Source organism: Eumetopias jubatus, unplaced genomic scaffold (genome assembly GCF_037043125.1).
Source record: "Eumetopias jubatus isolate StellerSeaLion01/CBP00866 unplaced genomic scaffold, mEumJub1_p1.0 scaffold_2, whole genome shotgun sequence".
Taxonomy (NCBI): Eukaryota; Metazoa; Chordata; class Mammalia; order Carnivora; family Otariidae; genus Eumetopias; species Eumetopias jubatus.
Window position 1 is genome coordinate 161,883,824 of NW_028274808.1, and position 16,421 is coordinate 161,900,244.

Genomic DNA, 16,421 nt, shown 5'->3' on the forward strand with positions numbered 1-16,421 from the left:
AAACAGAGGCTAAAAGGACATCCAAGGAAGTGTAAGTGGGAGTCTCGGAGGCTGGAGGGGAGCAGGGCTAACTTTGCATCTACTGTATGATTTGATTTTTTTATTGTATATATACGTAACTAATAATATTTTATTAATAATATGGGGGAGGGTCAAAGAGGAGAGAAACCAGCTAACCCCAAAACATTTAAGGCCAAGGTCTCTGCTCTTTACTGGAAGGGAAGGTGAAGGACCAAAACCACAGGAAGTTGGCCTGATAGCAGCAGGTGATCTGGCTAACTCCTGCCCAATGAGAGGAAGAAGAACAGATGCTTGTCCCAACAGACTCGAGGGCAGGGACCACTCATTTCGACAAGTGCTGCTACACTTGTAGCAGCTGCAAGAAAAGGAAGGAGCTGTGAGTCCTCAGGTAGAATCGCAAGGCCAAACGTGAACGAAGTTCAGCAGCATGCCTGGGAGTCCAGCACCACCCTGGACAGAGGTGTCCTGTTTGAAAGACGATCAGCGCTCCTGTCTGGAGTGTAAAGCATAAAATACCCAAAGTAAAACTTTCCCTTCATAGATGTACTGAAGACAGTGACATAGGTTAGAGCTAATATCAATAAAGAGTTTAATCTGCTTTAAAAGGGGCCCTGCCCCACAGAGCCTCTGCACCCACCCCCATCAGGGAACAGGCCGCTGAGTCACCCCATCCGAACCACAGACTGCCATCTAGTGGTCACTCCACAAGAGCAAGTGCAGAGGGATTGCCTTCTAACAGGGCCTGTGAAGAAACTGGCTTGGGGAGTTAAAGCAACCAGCCTGAGACTTTCCAGAAAGCAGCCACATCTTCAGCCCGTCCCTGCTTTTCGGTGTAGCACATGTGAGAAGACTCATATCGGCCTGAGAAGGGCAGACCGTGCCACTTCGCTCAGAGGCATCCTCTCCCCAAAACAAAATGTGAACCTATCATGGGGTCATTTCTTTCTTTCTTTTTTTTTTTTTTAAAGATTTTATTTATTTATTCATGAGAGACAGAGACAGAGAGAGAGAGAGAGAGAGAGAGGGGCAGAGGGAGAAGCAGGCTCCCAGGGAGCAGGGAGCCTGATGCGGAACTCGATCCCAGGACCCTGGGATCATGACCTGAGCCAAAGGCAGAAGCTTAACCATCTGAACCACCCAGGCGCCCCGCGGGGTCATTTCTTATATGAGTTTTGCTCCTGTAACAGATTCAGAAGCACCAGGAAGCAGGACAATAAACCTCAAAGGTTCTAAAACGAAAAGTAGTTCTCCATTACCGGGGGAAAGGCCTTCACCCCTTCACTTAGCCAAAGGTATGTTTCTAGCCCATCAACTTCTATGCACCTTCTAACTTCTATGCAAAGTTGGCTACATCTCTAACACACTTTTGTTCTGTGTAGCGTAAACATCCCTATAAACTTAATTCATCAGAAGTAAGCCTAAGCCCACGTGCTGGAACAAGGCGATAAATAACAGAACAGTCAACTGAAATGAGCGGTGCCTTCTCCTGGCTGAGAATGATCTGCAGAGCTTGGAAAGGAGTGTGCCCCCCGACTGCCGTCATTCCTTCCGGTGCTCACAGAACACTGGCCCCAGCGGGGCTGAGAGCCCAGGTGTGACCACAGTGCATCATCTCCCCTTCCCGGTTGGCGAGGCGCTGCCAGAGACACCCAGGGAGTGGCGGAGCGGCTTCAAACCTCTGGCTCCAAAACCCACGGGCTTTCTGTTTCTGGCACACTCCCACTGTACAGTAACCATTTTTTTACACTTTGCATTTTACTCAAATATACTAATATATGATAAATACAGGTATTGTCATATACACTTTAATTCCAGTGTGAGTTCAAAACACTTCACTGGACAGGTTTAATAAAACCAAAAGAGAGCAAAAAAAGAAGAAAAAATCCAAAATAGGTAATTCAGAAGAGGGACCACTTTCCATCTTCCCAGCATATTAGTGATTAGCTTCTAAGCATTCTTATTCTTGTTTACTGGGCATGCATACCTTACAAACACAGCACTTATTTTATCAATTCAAGAAGCCTAAAGAGAAGTGGCCTTATTACTTTTGGATCTTCTGCCTGCACTTTGCTTCCGAACCCCTGACCTGAACGGACTGTCTTGTTCATGGATTTTGTTTCACCAGGATGTAGAACACTGTGCTTGGCACGTCACGGCCATTCAAACACTTGCTGAACAAATCATGCATCTAGGGAGGCCCAAGGGAGGGGGAGTGGAGATTCTTACAACTTGACATTGGACTATTCTGAACTATAAAGAAACTTAAAGGTTATTCTGAGTAATTATCTCTTCCTCAGTGATGGGGAAAGCCATCTCAGAGTTTCATACCAAAAAAAGAAAGGAGGCTCCTCAATGTCCTTAGAGTGGGTGGCTTGTCATTTCACCCTGAATTGCAAGGACCAAGTGGCCGTCTCCTACGGGAACCCATCTGCCACCAAGCGCGTCACACCAAGCGTTAAGTGGGGTTCCCAATAAAGAACCGGCAGGGTTGGGGCGCCTGGGTGGCTCAGTTGGTTAAGCGACTGCCTTCAGCTCAGGTCATGATCCTGGAGTCCCGGCATCGAGTCCCACATCGGGCTCCCTGCTCAGCAAGGAGTTTGCTTCTCCCTCTGACCCTCTTCCCTCTCGTGCTATCTCTCTTTCTCTCTCTCTCAAATAAATAAATAAAATCTTTAAAAAAAAAAAAAAAAAGAACCGGCAGGGTCCCTGCAATCCCCCCAGGACCTCCTGAACATACACAGACCTCTTCCAGGGAACTGCACGCTTCCCAGGCAGTGTGGCCCTCATATGGGAAAGGCCTGGCATTGTGTAACATTCTTTGGTAAAGGCAAATGTAAAAAAGAATCCAGAATGACATAAAAATGGGTATTATACCCTCCCCCTCTGAAGACAAATGAAAATGTGCCTGAAAAATATTGATGGTGGCTTCTCTGAAACCTTGAAATAAAATCTTGATGTGGCCATGCATTCATCATGACAAGGACCCTTAAAAAAGAGCAGCCACCCTGCGCTGTGTTCAGAGGGCAGCACAGGAAGGCCGTGAGGGAAACGAGGAGAGTGAGCAGACTGAGCAGACTTGAAATTGTCAAGGACATGCACCCAACACCACAAACACAATTTTTATTTATTTATTTATTTATTTTAAGATTTTATTTATTTATTTGAGAGAGAGAATGAGAGAGAGCGAGCACGAGAGGGAAGAGGGTCAGAGGGAGAAGCAGACTCCCTGCCGAGCAGGGAGCCCGATGTGGGACTCGATCCCGGGACTCGAGGATCATGACCTGAGCCAGAGGCAGCTTAACCAACTGAGCCACCCAGGCGCCCCACAAACACAATTTTTAAAGAGATTTCCGAGGACTTAACCCTAAAATTCTAAAGCATGCTGTCAGGAAAGTGTACTTGTAAAAGGGTGACTTGACTTTTACCCAAAACTCATCTGCCATCAGATAACAGCTGCTAGAGGAAGAACATGACTTAAAGAATCAGAAGTCTGGGATTTTCTTCCCTTTTCTGCCACTTACTTCGATACATCATGTATCCCTAAGCCTCAGTTTCCTCATTGGTAAAATGTGCAGGACAAAGCCTGATCGGTCTTCCTCACCCGGCAGCCTCAAATGGGCTCAAATGAACGAGCAGTGAAGTGCATAACCAACTACTACGGCCAGGGACAAAGAAAGCATTTTTATCAATAACAAACGGACAATACTAGTAAGCTGGCAAATTCCAAATTGTTAAAAACCATTTCCACTCCAATTTCAATCCAGTAAATATCAAAGTCTATTATTCCAAGTTAAAGTGAAAAAAGAGTCCTTCCGAGTATTTTAGATCAAAGTTACCATGTTAAGAATCAGCACTTCATCTTCCAGTACCACTGAAATATTTATCACCCATCCCAACTGTATCCTTCAATGCCCAATAATAGAGTAACAACTGTTTTCTTGAATGAAACTTAGTGTGTGCACCCCCCCACACACACACATGCACACACATGCGTGCAAAGTGAACTCATAAAACCACTGGGTTTTTTTCTTATTCTGGCTCAAGTAACACAAACAGAATTGCTATTATTACTTTTTAATCACTAGAGTAATGAAGTTCCAATTTTGCCCAAAGCTAAAATCAGAATATATAAAATAGAAGCTATCAAATATTTTCATTTCTAAGTTAAACTTCAGTCAACTTTTTCTCCCTACCTGTAAACCAGATGCTAATATGCCTTTGCTTTTTAAGCTCTAAGCCTGTGCTAATATGGTAGTCACTAGATGCACGTGGCTACCAAGCACTTCAGACAAAGTTAATACAAACTGAGGTGGATCAGAAATGTAAAACATATACCAGAGTTTGAAGATATAATGAGAAAAAGAAAAGCTTGTTAATTCTTAAAATACTGATTATATGTTGGAATAACAACATTTTGGATATCTGGAGTTAAATAAAATACATTAAAATTAATTTTACCTGTTTAACTTTTTTTAATGTGACTGTTAGAAAGTTTAAAATTACATATGTGGCTCACATCTATGAGAAAAGGCTGGTCTATTTCTATTGGGTAGATATGCTCTAGAAGAATACTAAAATAAACAATATATATTATATAAACATTTTAATTGCTAAAATGTATGCATAATGTCCTCTCTTCACCATAAAAATGGGATTTGGTCTTTACACCTATGGCCACAGGTGAAGTCTGCCAGATCACTTGGCTTCCTCCAGTCACCCAGCCCGGGCTCCCTGACATCCCAGGGAGGAAGCAGCCAGCTGGGCAGTGCGTGGATGCCTCCCCACAAACCCCTGGCCCAGGACAGCCTCAGGACTTACTGTAGAGAAGTCATTCCTTTTAACCATTCCTGTAGAGTAAAATAACCCATGTTTTGTGCATCCAATTTCCAAGCTAGGACAAGCATAACTACCTGTATAAAAACAAACAAACAAAAAATCAGAAAGGCCAATCAAATCAGAATGACAGATCTCAGTAATTAAAACATATCAACAACTTTCCAAATGCTTCTGTTCATGGTAGTTTAGTCACTGAAATATGAACAGGGTAACTTCAAAAATGAGTTCTAGTTTGGAAAACATCTAAAAAGTTTGATAATTAGTCTGTTGACAAAGGCTTGGAGGAACATGAACTCTTGTGATGCATGATGGTGGAAATGTAAAGCCGTTAACCTCTCCAGAGGGCAATTTTGCAATATTCACCAAAATTAAAACCAGTTATCAACACAGCAATTCCACTTACAGAAAGTTATCTTATAGATACACCACACATGTACATAAAGATGGTATTATTCAATAATATTCCGGCAGTCTTATTTACAGTAGCAAAAGACTGAGAACCAAACATCTGTCAATAAGGGCCTAATTAAATATTTCCTTGCTGAATGCTCTCCACACAAAGAAATACTATGCCACCATTAAGACAAATGAAGTAGAGCTATCAGCAGAAACGGGGAACAATCTCCAAGGTTTATTAAGTGAACAGAGCAGGTGCAGAGCAGAGGGCTAAAAAAAATAAAAAGGTCGGTGGTAGGTCATAGATAATAATGGCGTTGTATCACAAACACATTAATGTTTGTGAATTTAACTGTATACACTGGAGGAAAACTATTTGAAAGTGGCCCAAAATTCTACTTAAAAAGCGCTGTGCCTGGACTGAGCACAGGCTGAGTGGCCCAGCTCCATCACTTCTCAGTGGGGCACCACTCTGGCTTCGAGGGAGTCTTCGGAAACTCTGGAAGCATCAGGAACTGTGACAACTCTAGTTTCCGGCACTGCTTATCACTTAGCTGCTTTAGGGAAAAGATGGCCCAGAGATCCTGATGGTGAATTTAATAAATGCTTGAAGGTATAAAGACAAAATTACATTTCAAAGGTACATCCAGCTTCAAATTGTCCAGGACTCCACAGAGGGACAGAGCTGAGTCCACCCATTCGTGACTGGGCAAGAAGAGGAAGCCTTCCCATCTCGTCTACCTCAGAGACCCAAGATAAAATGGGGAATAGCTAAAAAAGAAAGTAGGCCAGCCCTAGACAGGTAAAGAGGGGCAGGGCTTTGCTAGGACCATCCCACCACTCTGTGTGTGGGCTGGTTATCTCTGGACAGTTGTCCATACCTAAGGGACACCCAAGTCCTGAACTGGGGATCGCATAAACACTGCTGAATGGCTACATCTCCATTTGTTGTAACAACAACAACAATAAAAACAATGGGAAGAAAATAGATGTTTCTGCAGAAATTGGCCAGGGACTAGCATAGTCCACATCTGGCAGTTAATTTTATTTCTTTACACAGGACATGAAGGCTTCAACTACTAGAACTTCCCCAAACATTAATCCACCATCCACGTGGCCCCACTGGATCAGATGGTGATGGTGGTAAGAGGATGATAGAACATGAAAAAATAAGGCAAGCAGTCAATTAGAAATCACTTGAGATGATTTAATTAGCCCCTGAGAGCCAACACACACATTAAGTACTCCAGAACAATGGTATGAGGGAGATTCAGAAAGTCTGTCCTTTTGTTTGCCAACAAGGTAGTTTATAGACTAAAAACGTCCAGCTTTGTCTAATTTATAACTGCAAGATTAATGAAAAGCTTTCTCTTCATGCTGACTTTATGGTTTTCCACCTTGGAAATGATTATCCATGAGAACCCACTGAGTCTCTAAGCCCTTTCATCAAATCTCAAATCAGTACATATCGATTTTTAAAGTCACTAGGTTTTTTAGATTAAAAAATCTAGATTACTAGGTAGATTAACTAGCACTGATTAGTAAACCAATGTTTCTACATATCATACACATCATCACAAAATATCATCCCTTAATAGGTTAAAAAACTTTAACTTAAGAGACCAGGGGGCTACTCAGAAAAACTTCCCAGAAAGATATGTTCTTCCAAATATTTACACATTAGTGGATTTCTCCTCATCCCTCAGCTTTTCTTGGAATTCTCACTCTGGCATACATATCAATTTACCTAGGTGGAATAACCCACATTTTCTAATTCAAACTTGGTATGTTCTCAAACAATATCTAAAAAAAAAAAATCTATACTCAATCCTCTATCAGAAAGACTTAAAGTTCCACATAAATACTTGTTAAGTTAAAACAATGGTTAGGACACAGAAACACACACACACACACACACACACACACACACACACACACAAGTACGCAAGAAATGTGGCTAAAAAGCCAAGTTGATATTTGCAATGAGTATTTCTTTACACAAAATGGACCTTTCTTACCATAGCTAATCAGGATGCTAATTACTTAAAGGATTTTGCTGTTGCCTTAGTAAATGACAGCAGATTTGAATTTTACAAGCCTGCTTCAATTTCATAAGCTCTAAGTCTTCAGGCAAGGTGAGGGCTTTAAAGCCTATCTTTAAAGTGTTTTAAAGTACTAAGTCAACAGTGCAGACAAGCCTTTAAAAAAGAATTTACTGCTTATTTTTCAAATGTTAACACTTCTGATACTGGGATGCATTCACAATTGATGCATATCAGTTTACTTAGCAATGTTTTTTCTTTCTTAGTGATGATATAAAATACAACTTCTGTTAGTGGCATCTTAGAAATGAAGTACAGTAATAAATACTTTAGAATAATATTCTGAATTTGGTCTCCTGGACTTCAGTGTGATTCAACACTTCAAGACTATTTCTTTTCCTAGAGAAACCGAGCACTAAAGGCCTCATCACTGCTCCCCAAAAGGATAACAGCAGCTCTCCGTTACTGAGTACTGGTATTTGAAGAACTAGAATCCACACCAGCACTCCCTGCCCCCCACCAACAGGCCTTTCCCTCCCCCTGAGAGTAAATGCTCCCGGAGTGCCTCTCACACTGGCAGCCTGACCCTGGCCTCCTGATCTCCTCCCTTCCGGGCCCTGCTGGCCCCCGCTGGTTCCCTCCGATCTAGACTGACGACTATGCTCTGGGTAAAACCTTTAGGTCCGCTCTCAGGCTCAACTCACTCTCACCCTTCTTACCATTCAGTCCAGAAAACACTCTGCCAACCTTGGCCCAGCTGCCATCAGGAAACTTCCTTCATAAAGCCAGTGAAATGTTCTTTTTTCTGTCTATGACTAGTCTATGGACCACATCAGGCAAATACTATTGGCCCAGTTGTCCCTAAACCTATATAGCAAGCTGAATAATTTATTAAGATACCTGAACTAGATCACATTAAAATAAAAAATACAAGACAGAAATCCATATAATGAGCTAAAGGCTCTTTAGAAAATGTAGTGCTGGGGTGAGTAAGGGGGAGGACAGAAGCATAGAAATATTAAGGGTAAAGAAAAGTTTTAAGAAAATAGTGTGAAGTCTTAATTTCTAGTTGTCTTTAAGAGCATGATATATACATGGGCACCAGCTATCTTGCCAAGAAGAGTGAATGAGGGGGATGAGCTCTTGAGATCTCTTCTAGATCATAAATTCATTTAGGATCGAAGACATATTTGTTAAATTGGAGGCTAATGCAATATTAAACTGCATAGTTAATGAGCCAAGGCACTTGCACGAGCATCATTTTTCATTTTAGTGTAAGAGAAATGATGTAGGAACAGGAAAAAATATTCAACATGATAAGAATTAGGAAAAAATCATTAAGCATATAAAATAACTTCTGATTAAATGTTTTTAAGGAAATACTTAGGGCCTTTATATACTAAAAAGCAACCCCTGTGTTAAATTCAATCAGAAGTGAAAGAGCTATGAAAAATTCTTGATAATTACAACCTACTCAAAACCCTTATGAACAATTAATTATTCAAAGATCCGGACAAACTCTGCATTAGGCTGGACTAACTATAGAGGGGGACAAATAGAGAACAGACTGTGACTCAGTCTCCCAGCTGATCTCTCAGTGGAGGTACACATGCCCACACCACTTTTTAAACATCTAGTTTAATTACTTTATTACCATGCCTTTTATTTACAAGAACGTAAACAAGAGAAAAAAAATGACTGGTTACACCATACCAATTACAACAAAAATTTTTGCTTAGAAATCAAATTAGAATTGGAACTTATTACTCAGATTGCCTCACAAAACTAACACACCATTACTTCTTTACTGTTGCTTTATTTGTCAAGGGACAAAAGAGTTAAGAAAAATAGTCAACTGATTTGCCCAACTTAATAGGTTAGACTTACATTTTCAGGTTCGACCCCAATGTCTTCACAAAATTTCTCCATGCCTTCAGGACCTACAACATCATCAGTACCTGCGATGAAATGCAACCTTATATAAATTAAATCTTACCATGTACGCTATTACTCCTATAGTAGTATTATACCGTTAAAATATTTTTAAAGTAAACTAAAATCAAGTAACACTTACGGGTCATAATCCTTTCTGAGAAAAGAAATCACCAAGTATAAACTAGAAAATATTCTGGAATTTCCGTTACTTTTTAAAGGATTTGGCTCTGCACAATCATTTAAGTCAATTTATTGCCATGCCTTTCAACCTACGGACACAGGCTACACATAATTTGTGTCTAAAGATAAGGCTACCTGAGTTCAACTCCTGCTCTTTAAAGTAGCTTACAGCTCTATCTTATTTTGGTAATAATTTCAATACATACAATAATCTCTGGAAACCTAGCAGAGAACCACATAATATTCTTTACAAAATTAACTGGGAAATAACATAATTGCTTCTCTTACATAGGAAAAAAGCAAGTAGTCTTTCTGTTGACAAGGCAATAAAGCCTCTTTCTTCCCACTCTGGCTTCAGCTCTGTTTCCTCCTGAAAGAACTGCCTACATGTTCCATCCTTCCTTTATCTCCCATTCACTCTTCAACCACTGCAATTTGGTTTCTGCTCCTCTCTCTATTGAAACTCTTCTTTCCAAGGTCACCATAACACCTTCGCTGCCAAATCTAACAGTCAGCTGGTTTTTATTTTATCTGACCCCTCTGTGATAATCTGAAACTTTGAAGTTCCTTCTTCACAAAATTTGCCTCCTCCCACAGCTTCTGGAAGTACCCTCTCTCATCTGGTTTTACTCCTACTTCCCTTTTGGCTTCTTAATGTGTTCCTTTGCTTTCTCCCGACTTGTTAAATTTGGTGTGAGGAGTTCCATCTTGAAACCTCTTCTAGTCCATTCTATACCCTCTGCCAACGCAGTCTCATCGGTGCTTGAGCTCTCGGGCCCACACTTTCCCTCTTACCTTGGGACTGTCTACCACGTCACCGCCTGGCTACCCCACCTCCTGTTGAACGGCCACAGCTAAATTCTTCTGCCCCGAGCCACCACCTCACTGAGTGGATCATCTCTCCATGCCACGCCTGCTTATCCTCCCATAGTCTGTCTCAACTGGTGGCCCCACCAGGAAACAGAAGCCTGGGAGTCCTCCTGGACTCTTCCCTTCTCCTACACTCTCCACATCTGGTCAACTAGCAGGTGCAATCCCAGTTTTTCCTTCCAAATATTTCTTAATTGTACCTATCCTGTGCTGGCCTGTTCAGGCATCATTCTCTCACGCTGATGACCACAGCAGTCTCCTCAGGAGCTCCTGAATTCCACAGCCCCGTAACCTGTGACCCATCCTGCACATGGCCACCTAAAGGAGCCATCCCAGACACAAATCCCATGCTGGCATCATGTCCTTCAGTGGCTCCCCACTCCCTGAAGATGAAGTGCAAAGTCTGGCATATCGAGTAAGGTTCTCTATGAACTAGAGCCTCCCTTCCTCTTCGGCCTCCAACCTCTCCACCTTCAAATCAAGTTTCGTGAAAATAAATGAATCAATAAGCAGTACTCAATGAATAAAAGCCCCAGAAACACTTACCTGTGCTTTGCTCTGCACACAGGTCCTGACACACACCCAACACCAGACTGTTCTTTGTGGCCTCAGCCCATCTTCCTCTCCCTTCCCCATGTTAACTGGCCAACTCGTTTTCAGTCTTGAAGACTGACACCAGACAGGGAGTCCTCCACTCCTCCCCACCCCCACCTACAAAGGCTGGGAGGGGCAGTCCTCTGAGACCCCCCAACAATGCCAGGAGTGGTTTTCTCACATGGGGTACATCTGCGTTAAGTCCCAGCTCCTCTGTCTTTCCCTCTGAATTCCTCCAAAGTAAGAGCTATTGTATTTCTAGTGGAACCTCAGCATTCCACCTGGCATGGAGCAGTTGCTTTTAGAAAGTTTATTAAATGAATGAATGAATACCGGAATACAGGAGTCACTCTAATCTTTGCACAGCTCTAGATCTACCAAGTCCTGCAGAATCCACCATCTGCTTAGGTCTGTTTCATCCAGGTAACATTTACTTGACATACTGTGGACCTATGCACTGTGGTCGTTGCTAACGATTAAGAAAACATGGTCCCTCCCCTCCAAGAAGGGAGACAGGGCATAGGAATAATTCTTTTCTTTTTTTTTTTTTTTAAGTAATCTCTACACCCAACATGGGACTTGAACTCACAACCCGAGATCAAGAGTTGCACGCTTAACTGACCAAGCCAGCCAGGCACCCCAGGAGTAATTTCAATATAAAATAATGATAAACAGAGGTGCCTGGTAGGCACGGTCGGTCGGTGGAGCACGTGACTCTTGATCTTGCAGTTGAGTCCAAGTGCCACGTTGAACGTAGAGATTACTTAAAAAAATAATAATAAACCACAATAAATGTGTAAGGTGGCTGTCCTCAAAAGATGAATATTTAAAATCACCTAGAGGGCTTGTTGGAAAGTCTTATGTCCTTTCTCTGCTTCAAAGCCCTGGCTCCCCTGAAGTCAAATTTAGGACTTTCCCCTTGCAATGTGGCCACGGCAAATATTTTTTCTGCATGCTGTTATTTTCCTTTTAATCACAAATGTGCCTTTTTGTTACAAGATGTTTTGTTTCATATATTCAAATCTGTTACCCTTTTCTGGGACTTTCTTTATTCTCCTTTTATTTTATAAGTTTTTCTATGTATTCCTAATTTTCTTATCTTGATTATTAGGGGAAAAGATATTGTTCAAACAAAAATTTAAGGAAATCTTTATATAATACTTAAATATTAAGACAATAATAAAAGCTATTATCCAAATAAAAGATTATGGCATTTTTAATCCAGTTTTTTTGCTACATTAATATATAAACATGATACAAAATTTCATTTAAAAGCGAAAGTGAAAAAAAGTTAGAAAGCAAGTTTCCCCTCCAACCCTTCCCCACTCCTCAGAGACAATCATTTATTAAATATTCCTTTAAATATCCTTCCCCAAATAAGTCATTTATAGAATTCTACATCCATGGAATAAGTACATGTTTATTTGCTGTTTCTGTTCATCCATGAAATTCTCTGTGGCTTTCCAGGGAGAATCTGATCATTTCATCTCCAACCAATGTTCATTTTTGCCTCCTTTCCAGTTATTTATTCTCCATTCTTTCTATGTCTTGTCTAACAGCCCTGGCTCATCATTTCCAAAACAATGGCAAATAAGCATCACAAGGGTAAGCAGCCTTACCTCAGTTTTCACTCAAATGAAAATACATCTAGCATTTACCATCTGATAGGCCGCTAGCTTTGGCTCTGACGGCACATATACCCACACACGTGCAGTCACGTGTCTATTCTACAAATGACACATGAATACAACCACACGGGAAAATACTCCAATGGACAAAGTCAGGACAAAATGGACTAAAAAGAAAAGGGTGTTTTCACCCTTTCCTTACCAGTCCAGCATATATCTTCTCAGACCTTTATGCTTGTACTCAGGTATGTGCAAATACACAATGAAATCACTTTTAAGTTTGTTTACACACAAGGGTTCATACTAGGCCTATAAATCCTGCACCTCACTTTTGTCCCTGCATGTGCCTGCTGGTCTCCCTGGGCGAGTGCCCGCCCACGCGCTCTGCTCGTGGGCCCATCTGCCATTACCCCACAGCACGGGAGCACGTGTATGGGTCACCATTCTTTCCATGGTTCTACTACTGTAAAGATTCCGGCTACGAGATCCAAGAATTCTTCTCATGAGGAAATATCCACCTATTCCTATTTTGCTAAGAGGTTTTGTTTTTAGGAACAGATGCCTTTTTTGTGGTATCTACTGAGAGGACCCCTTGGGAGGTGGTTGCAGATGTGAAAGAAAAAGTTATTTTATAATTCTTTTAAAATTCCTGTCTTTGGTTTCCAATTCCTCCTGATTTAAAAAAGCTCTTCTGCTGTTATCTATCCTTGAGTCTTGCAAGGCACCTGACTTCCCCGGGCCTGTGCACGGGGCCTTGGTGTCCCGGCTGACCTCCCCCCTTTCCCCCCAATGTCCGTCCCTCCAGCCTGGCCACCGACACGGCTCTCTGCCAGCATTCATCCTAAAGACGATGCTTCTCGGTCTGTCTGCTGGCTACCCTAGAAAATGAGCTGAGTGCACCCTAGAGCCTGGCACACAGCAAGCCCTCAAAGGAGGTTTGCTGAGGTATACCATGCAGCAGTCATGTTAAGTTCTCCAGGGTTTTTCCTTTCTTCCAGATTCCGTGCAGTGCCATTGTCATGTTAGCGATATACACTTGCATTTGTTGTTTTTAAAGAGCAAGTTTTTAACCCTATGACTTACAGTGGCATGACTGCCAAAAGTAGTATTCTATCCTAAAAATAGTAAAATGTAGCTTGCTAATCAACATTATTTAAAAGATACCCATAATTCTGCTATTTAAAACAACTTTTCTCTTTTTGGCATGATCTTTCTCGTGCACACATTTAAATTTAGTTGTAATCACATTGTTCGTTGGCGTTAAGATTGTATTTACGCTAAATTTATCAACTCACTCATAGAATTTAGCCATCTTAATTCTAACATTAAAAACTGAGAATTCTTAATTCTGAGTATGTAACTGGCTAACACAAAGTGGGTCAGAAGTGAAGCACGAAGGAGAGAATTTTTAAAAAGTTGTATCTAAAATCCCGAGCTGTGGAATGCTCTGGTGACAAGCTAGTGGAGATACATTTGGAAGGCAGATACACTGACAATCATCTAAAAAACAGTAGTCCTCCCACTTTCCCCCCGCCACCTTAAGCAGGGGCCCCTCATAAATACATTTTTCATCATGGCCCCAGGCCCTCAAGGGAAAGCTTCCATAAGGCCACCACGTTGCATCCCTGAGGCAAACGAGGCCACACTGTCCCCTGCGTCGTCCTTAGCCTCAGTTCCCTTGCTGACAGACCACTTGGTCACTTAGCATCTGCTCCTGGTCCTTAATCTCATTTTGGAAAACCAAAACACGATCCTGTCATAGAACTTAATCCCAAACAGAAACTAAGGGCCCACAGTCAGTCAGGACTCGGGAGAACGTCTATGATCTACATCTATGTGAGTTTCCCTGTAACTCTGACATCAACGTTGGCACGTGTTTGGCTTAATTCCTTATTCTTAGATATACTTCAGAAAGTGGAAATTAGGTAAATTGCTTCTGTAAAACTGGTTATTTTCATCCTAATGAAAAGAAATGGGACTCCAGTTTCAGATGGAGGACTAAACAACACTCCCCCAACCTTCCTTTCTCAAGTCACCAAGAACTCAAATCCAAAGTAAAAAAAGGGAGCAAACTTCTAGCAGCCACAGAGACCCGGAAGAAGAGCCCCCGGTGGAGCAGGTTTCATTTATTAAATCTCTAAGAACCAGAAATGGAGTTGATCAGGATTGAAAAGGGGAGAGGCTGCACCCTAGAATGTGTAAAGGAGCGCTGGCGCTAACTGGCCCGGGAGAAACGGGGACGAGCAGGGCTCAGGCTGCAGGAGCCACGGGCAGTGGAGGACAGGGTAAGGAGTGGAACGGAGAACTCTGGGAAGAAGGGAAGGGGCACCCATGTGAGACAACTGCACCACCAGGGCCCTCCCGCCCCTCCATCCTACCCTCCATCCGCCCCTCCACCCACCTCGGATTAAAGTGCAGGGTGTCAGCCCAGGCCAGCTAGCTCTTCCCTAAGGTAACAGAACTCACCACAGGGGGTATCAGCACCGTAAAGCCTTCCTCTTGCTAGCTAGCACCCCCGCCTCACAGCCTGCCCCAGCAGACTCATCCCACAGCACAACCTGACAGTCGCCCGGGGTCATCTCACCATTTGCTTTTCTTCAGTAATAATCTACAGCTTTTATTCATGTGCTTGGGCTATTAGAAGTGAAAGCAGGTATCAGCTGGAGCTCCTAATTATTCCCAATTTCAAGCCATTTCCCCTACTAACACAGGAAAAGAAGACAAAATGGGGGTGGGGGTAAAAACAGGGATAGCCACACCCACAAAACCTTTTTGCAGGGATGAACTGCAAGGAACCACCTGGCAGGGATCTCAAGGAACCTCAAGAATGTGGCTTAATCTTTATCCCAAATGTCACCTTCCTGAGCCAGAGAAAAGCAAACAAGATGGAAAACTGTAGCCTGCTCTCTTTTTAAAGGACACAGAAACGTGGCCATACCAGGGAAAAATGATGTCTGCTTATAAAGGAAGACACACAAACACAAATCAAAATAGCTGTGCTCCAATGGTAGAATTAAGTGTACTTTTTGTCTGTTTAAAACTTCCTTTTCATAACGCACTTCATAAAAATCAATGTGAACCAAGATAAGAAAGCAAAAACCTTCACAAAGTGATACAAATATGAGAAAACCATTCATTCAGCACCCATGTATCGAACACCTGGCAAAGTGCCAATCACTTTTTCTAGGAATACAAAACGTCTTTGAGAGATTCATTTTCTTGTGATTTAACATGGAAACACATACATTCTAATACTATGTAAGTTTTTTTTAAGTTTTATTTATTTATTTGACACAGAGAGAGAGACAGCAAGAGAGGGAACACAAGCAGAGGGAGTGGGAGAGGGAGAAGCAGGCTTCCCGCCGAGCAGGGAGCCCGATGTGGGGCTCGATCCCAGGACCCTGGGATCATGACCTGAGCCAAAGGCAGACGCTTAACGACTGAGCCACCCAGGCGCCCCTATGTAAGTATTTGTACTAAGGCTGCTGTCCTGCAAACAAGATCCAACTCAAACTAGTTCAAGTAATGAAGAAGAATTAATTCACTAGAAAGATACTGGAGTAGCTCACAAAAATCCAAAGACCTACAGGAATCAGGATCACATCCTTTCAAGTCTACCACCAGAAGAGAAAGATGCTCTTCTCCTAGCAGCAATCTGAAAATCCCAGGGGAATTTTATTTGATGGGCCTGGCCTGAGTTACCTGCCAGCCCTTGGAACAACTTCTGTGGCCAAAGGGGCAAGGCTCTTAGCAGAAAACGAATAGGGTGAGGTAGGGGATTGGTTGGGGGGGCGGGGGAAGGGGGAGGGAATGGCAAGATCAGACCACAGGAGGAACCCCCGTTTGGACACCTAATACAAGGGCATGCGAGCCAGGTAGGAAAATGTCCTGTGGGAGTAAGCTAATGAAGGGGCCTTGA

At 42.4% G+C, this 16,421-nt stretch overlaps 1 protein-coding gene across 3 annotated transcripts in view; it reads right to left on the reverse strand.

Annotated features, from left to right (window-relative positions):
- DCUN1D4 (defective in cullin neddylation 1 domain containing 4) overlaps positions 1-16,421 on the reverse strand; it is a 70,088-nt gene that overhangs the window by 19,993 nt on the left and 33,674 nt on the right. For all 3 annotated transcript variants that reach the window (XR_003608720.2, XM_028100723.2, XM_028100722.2), the window contains exons 6-7: positions 9,183-9,253; positions 4,840-4,931 (exon numbers count right to left, since the gene is read on the reverse strand). Coding sequence is in view for 2 of the 3 variants with exons in the window: in XM_028100723.2 (XP_027956524.1) it covers positions 4,840-4,931; positions 9,183-9,253 (163 nt within the window). In the remaining variant the exon portion in view is untranslated. The remainder of the gene's footprint in view (positions 1-4,839; positions 4,932-9,182; positions 9,254-16,421) is intronic.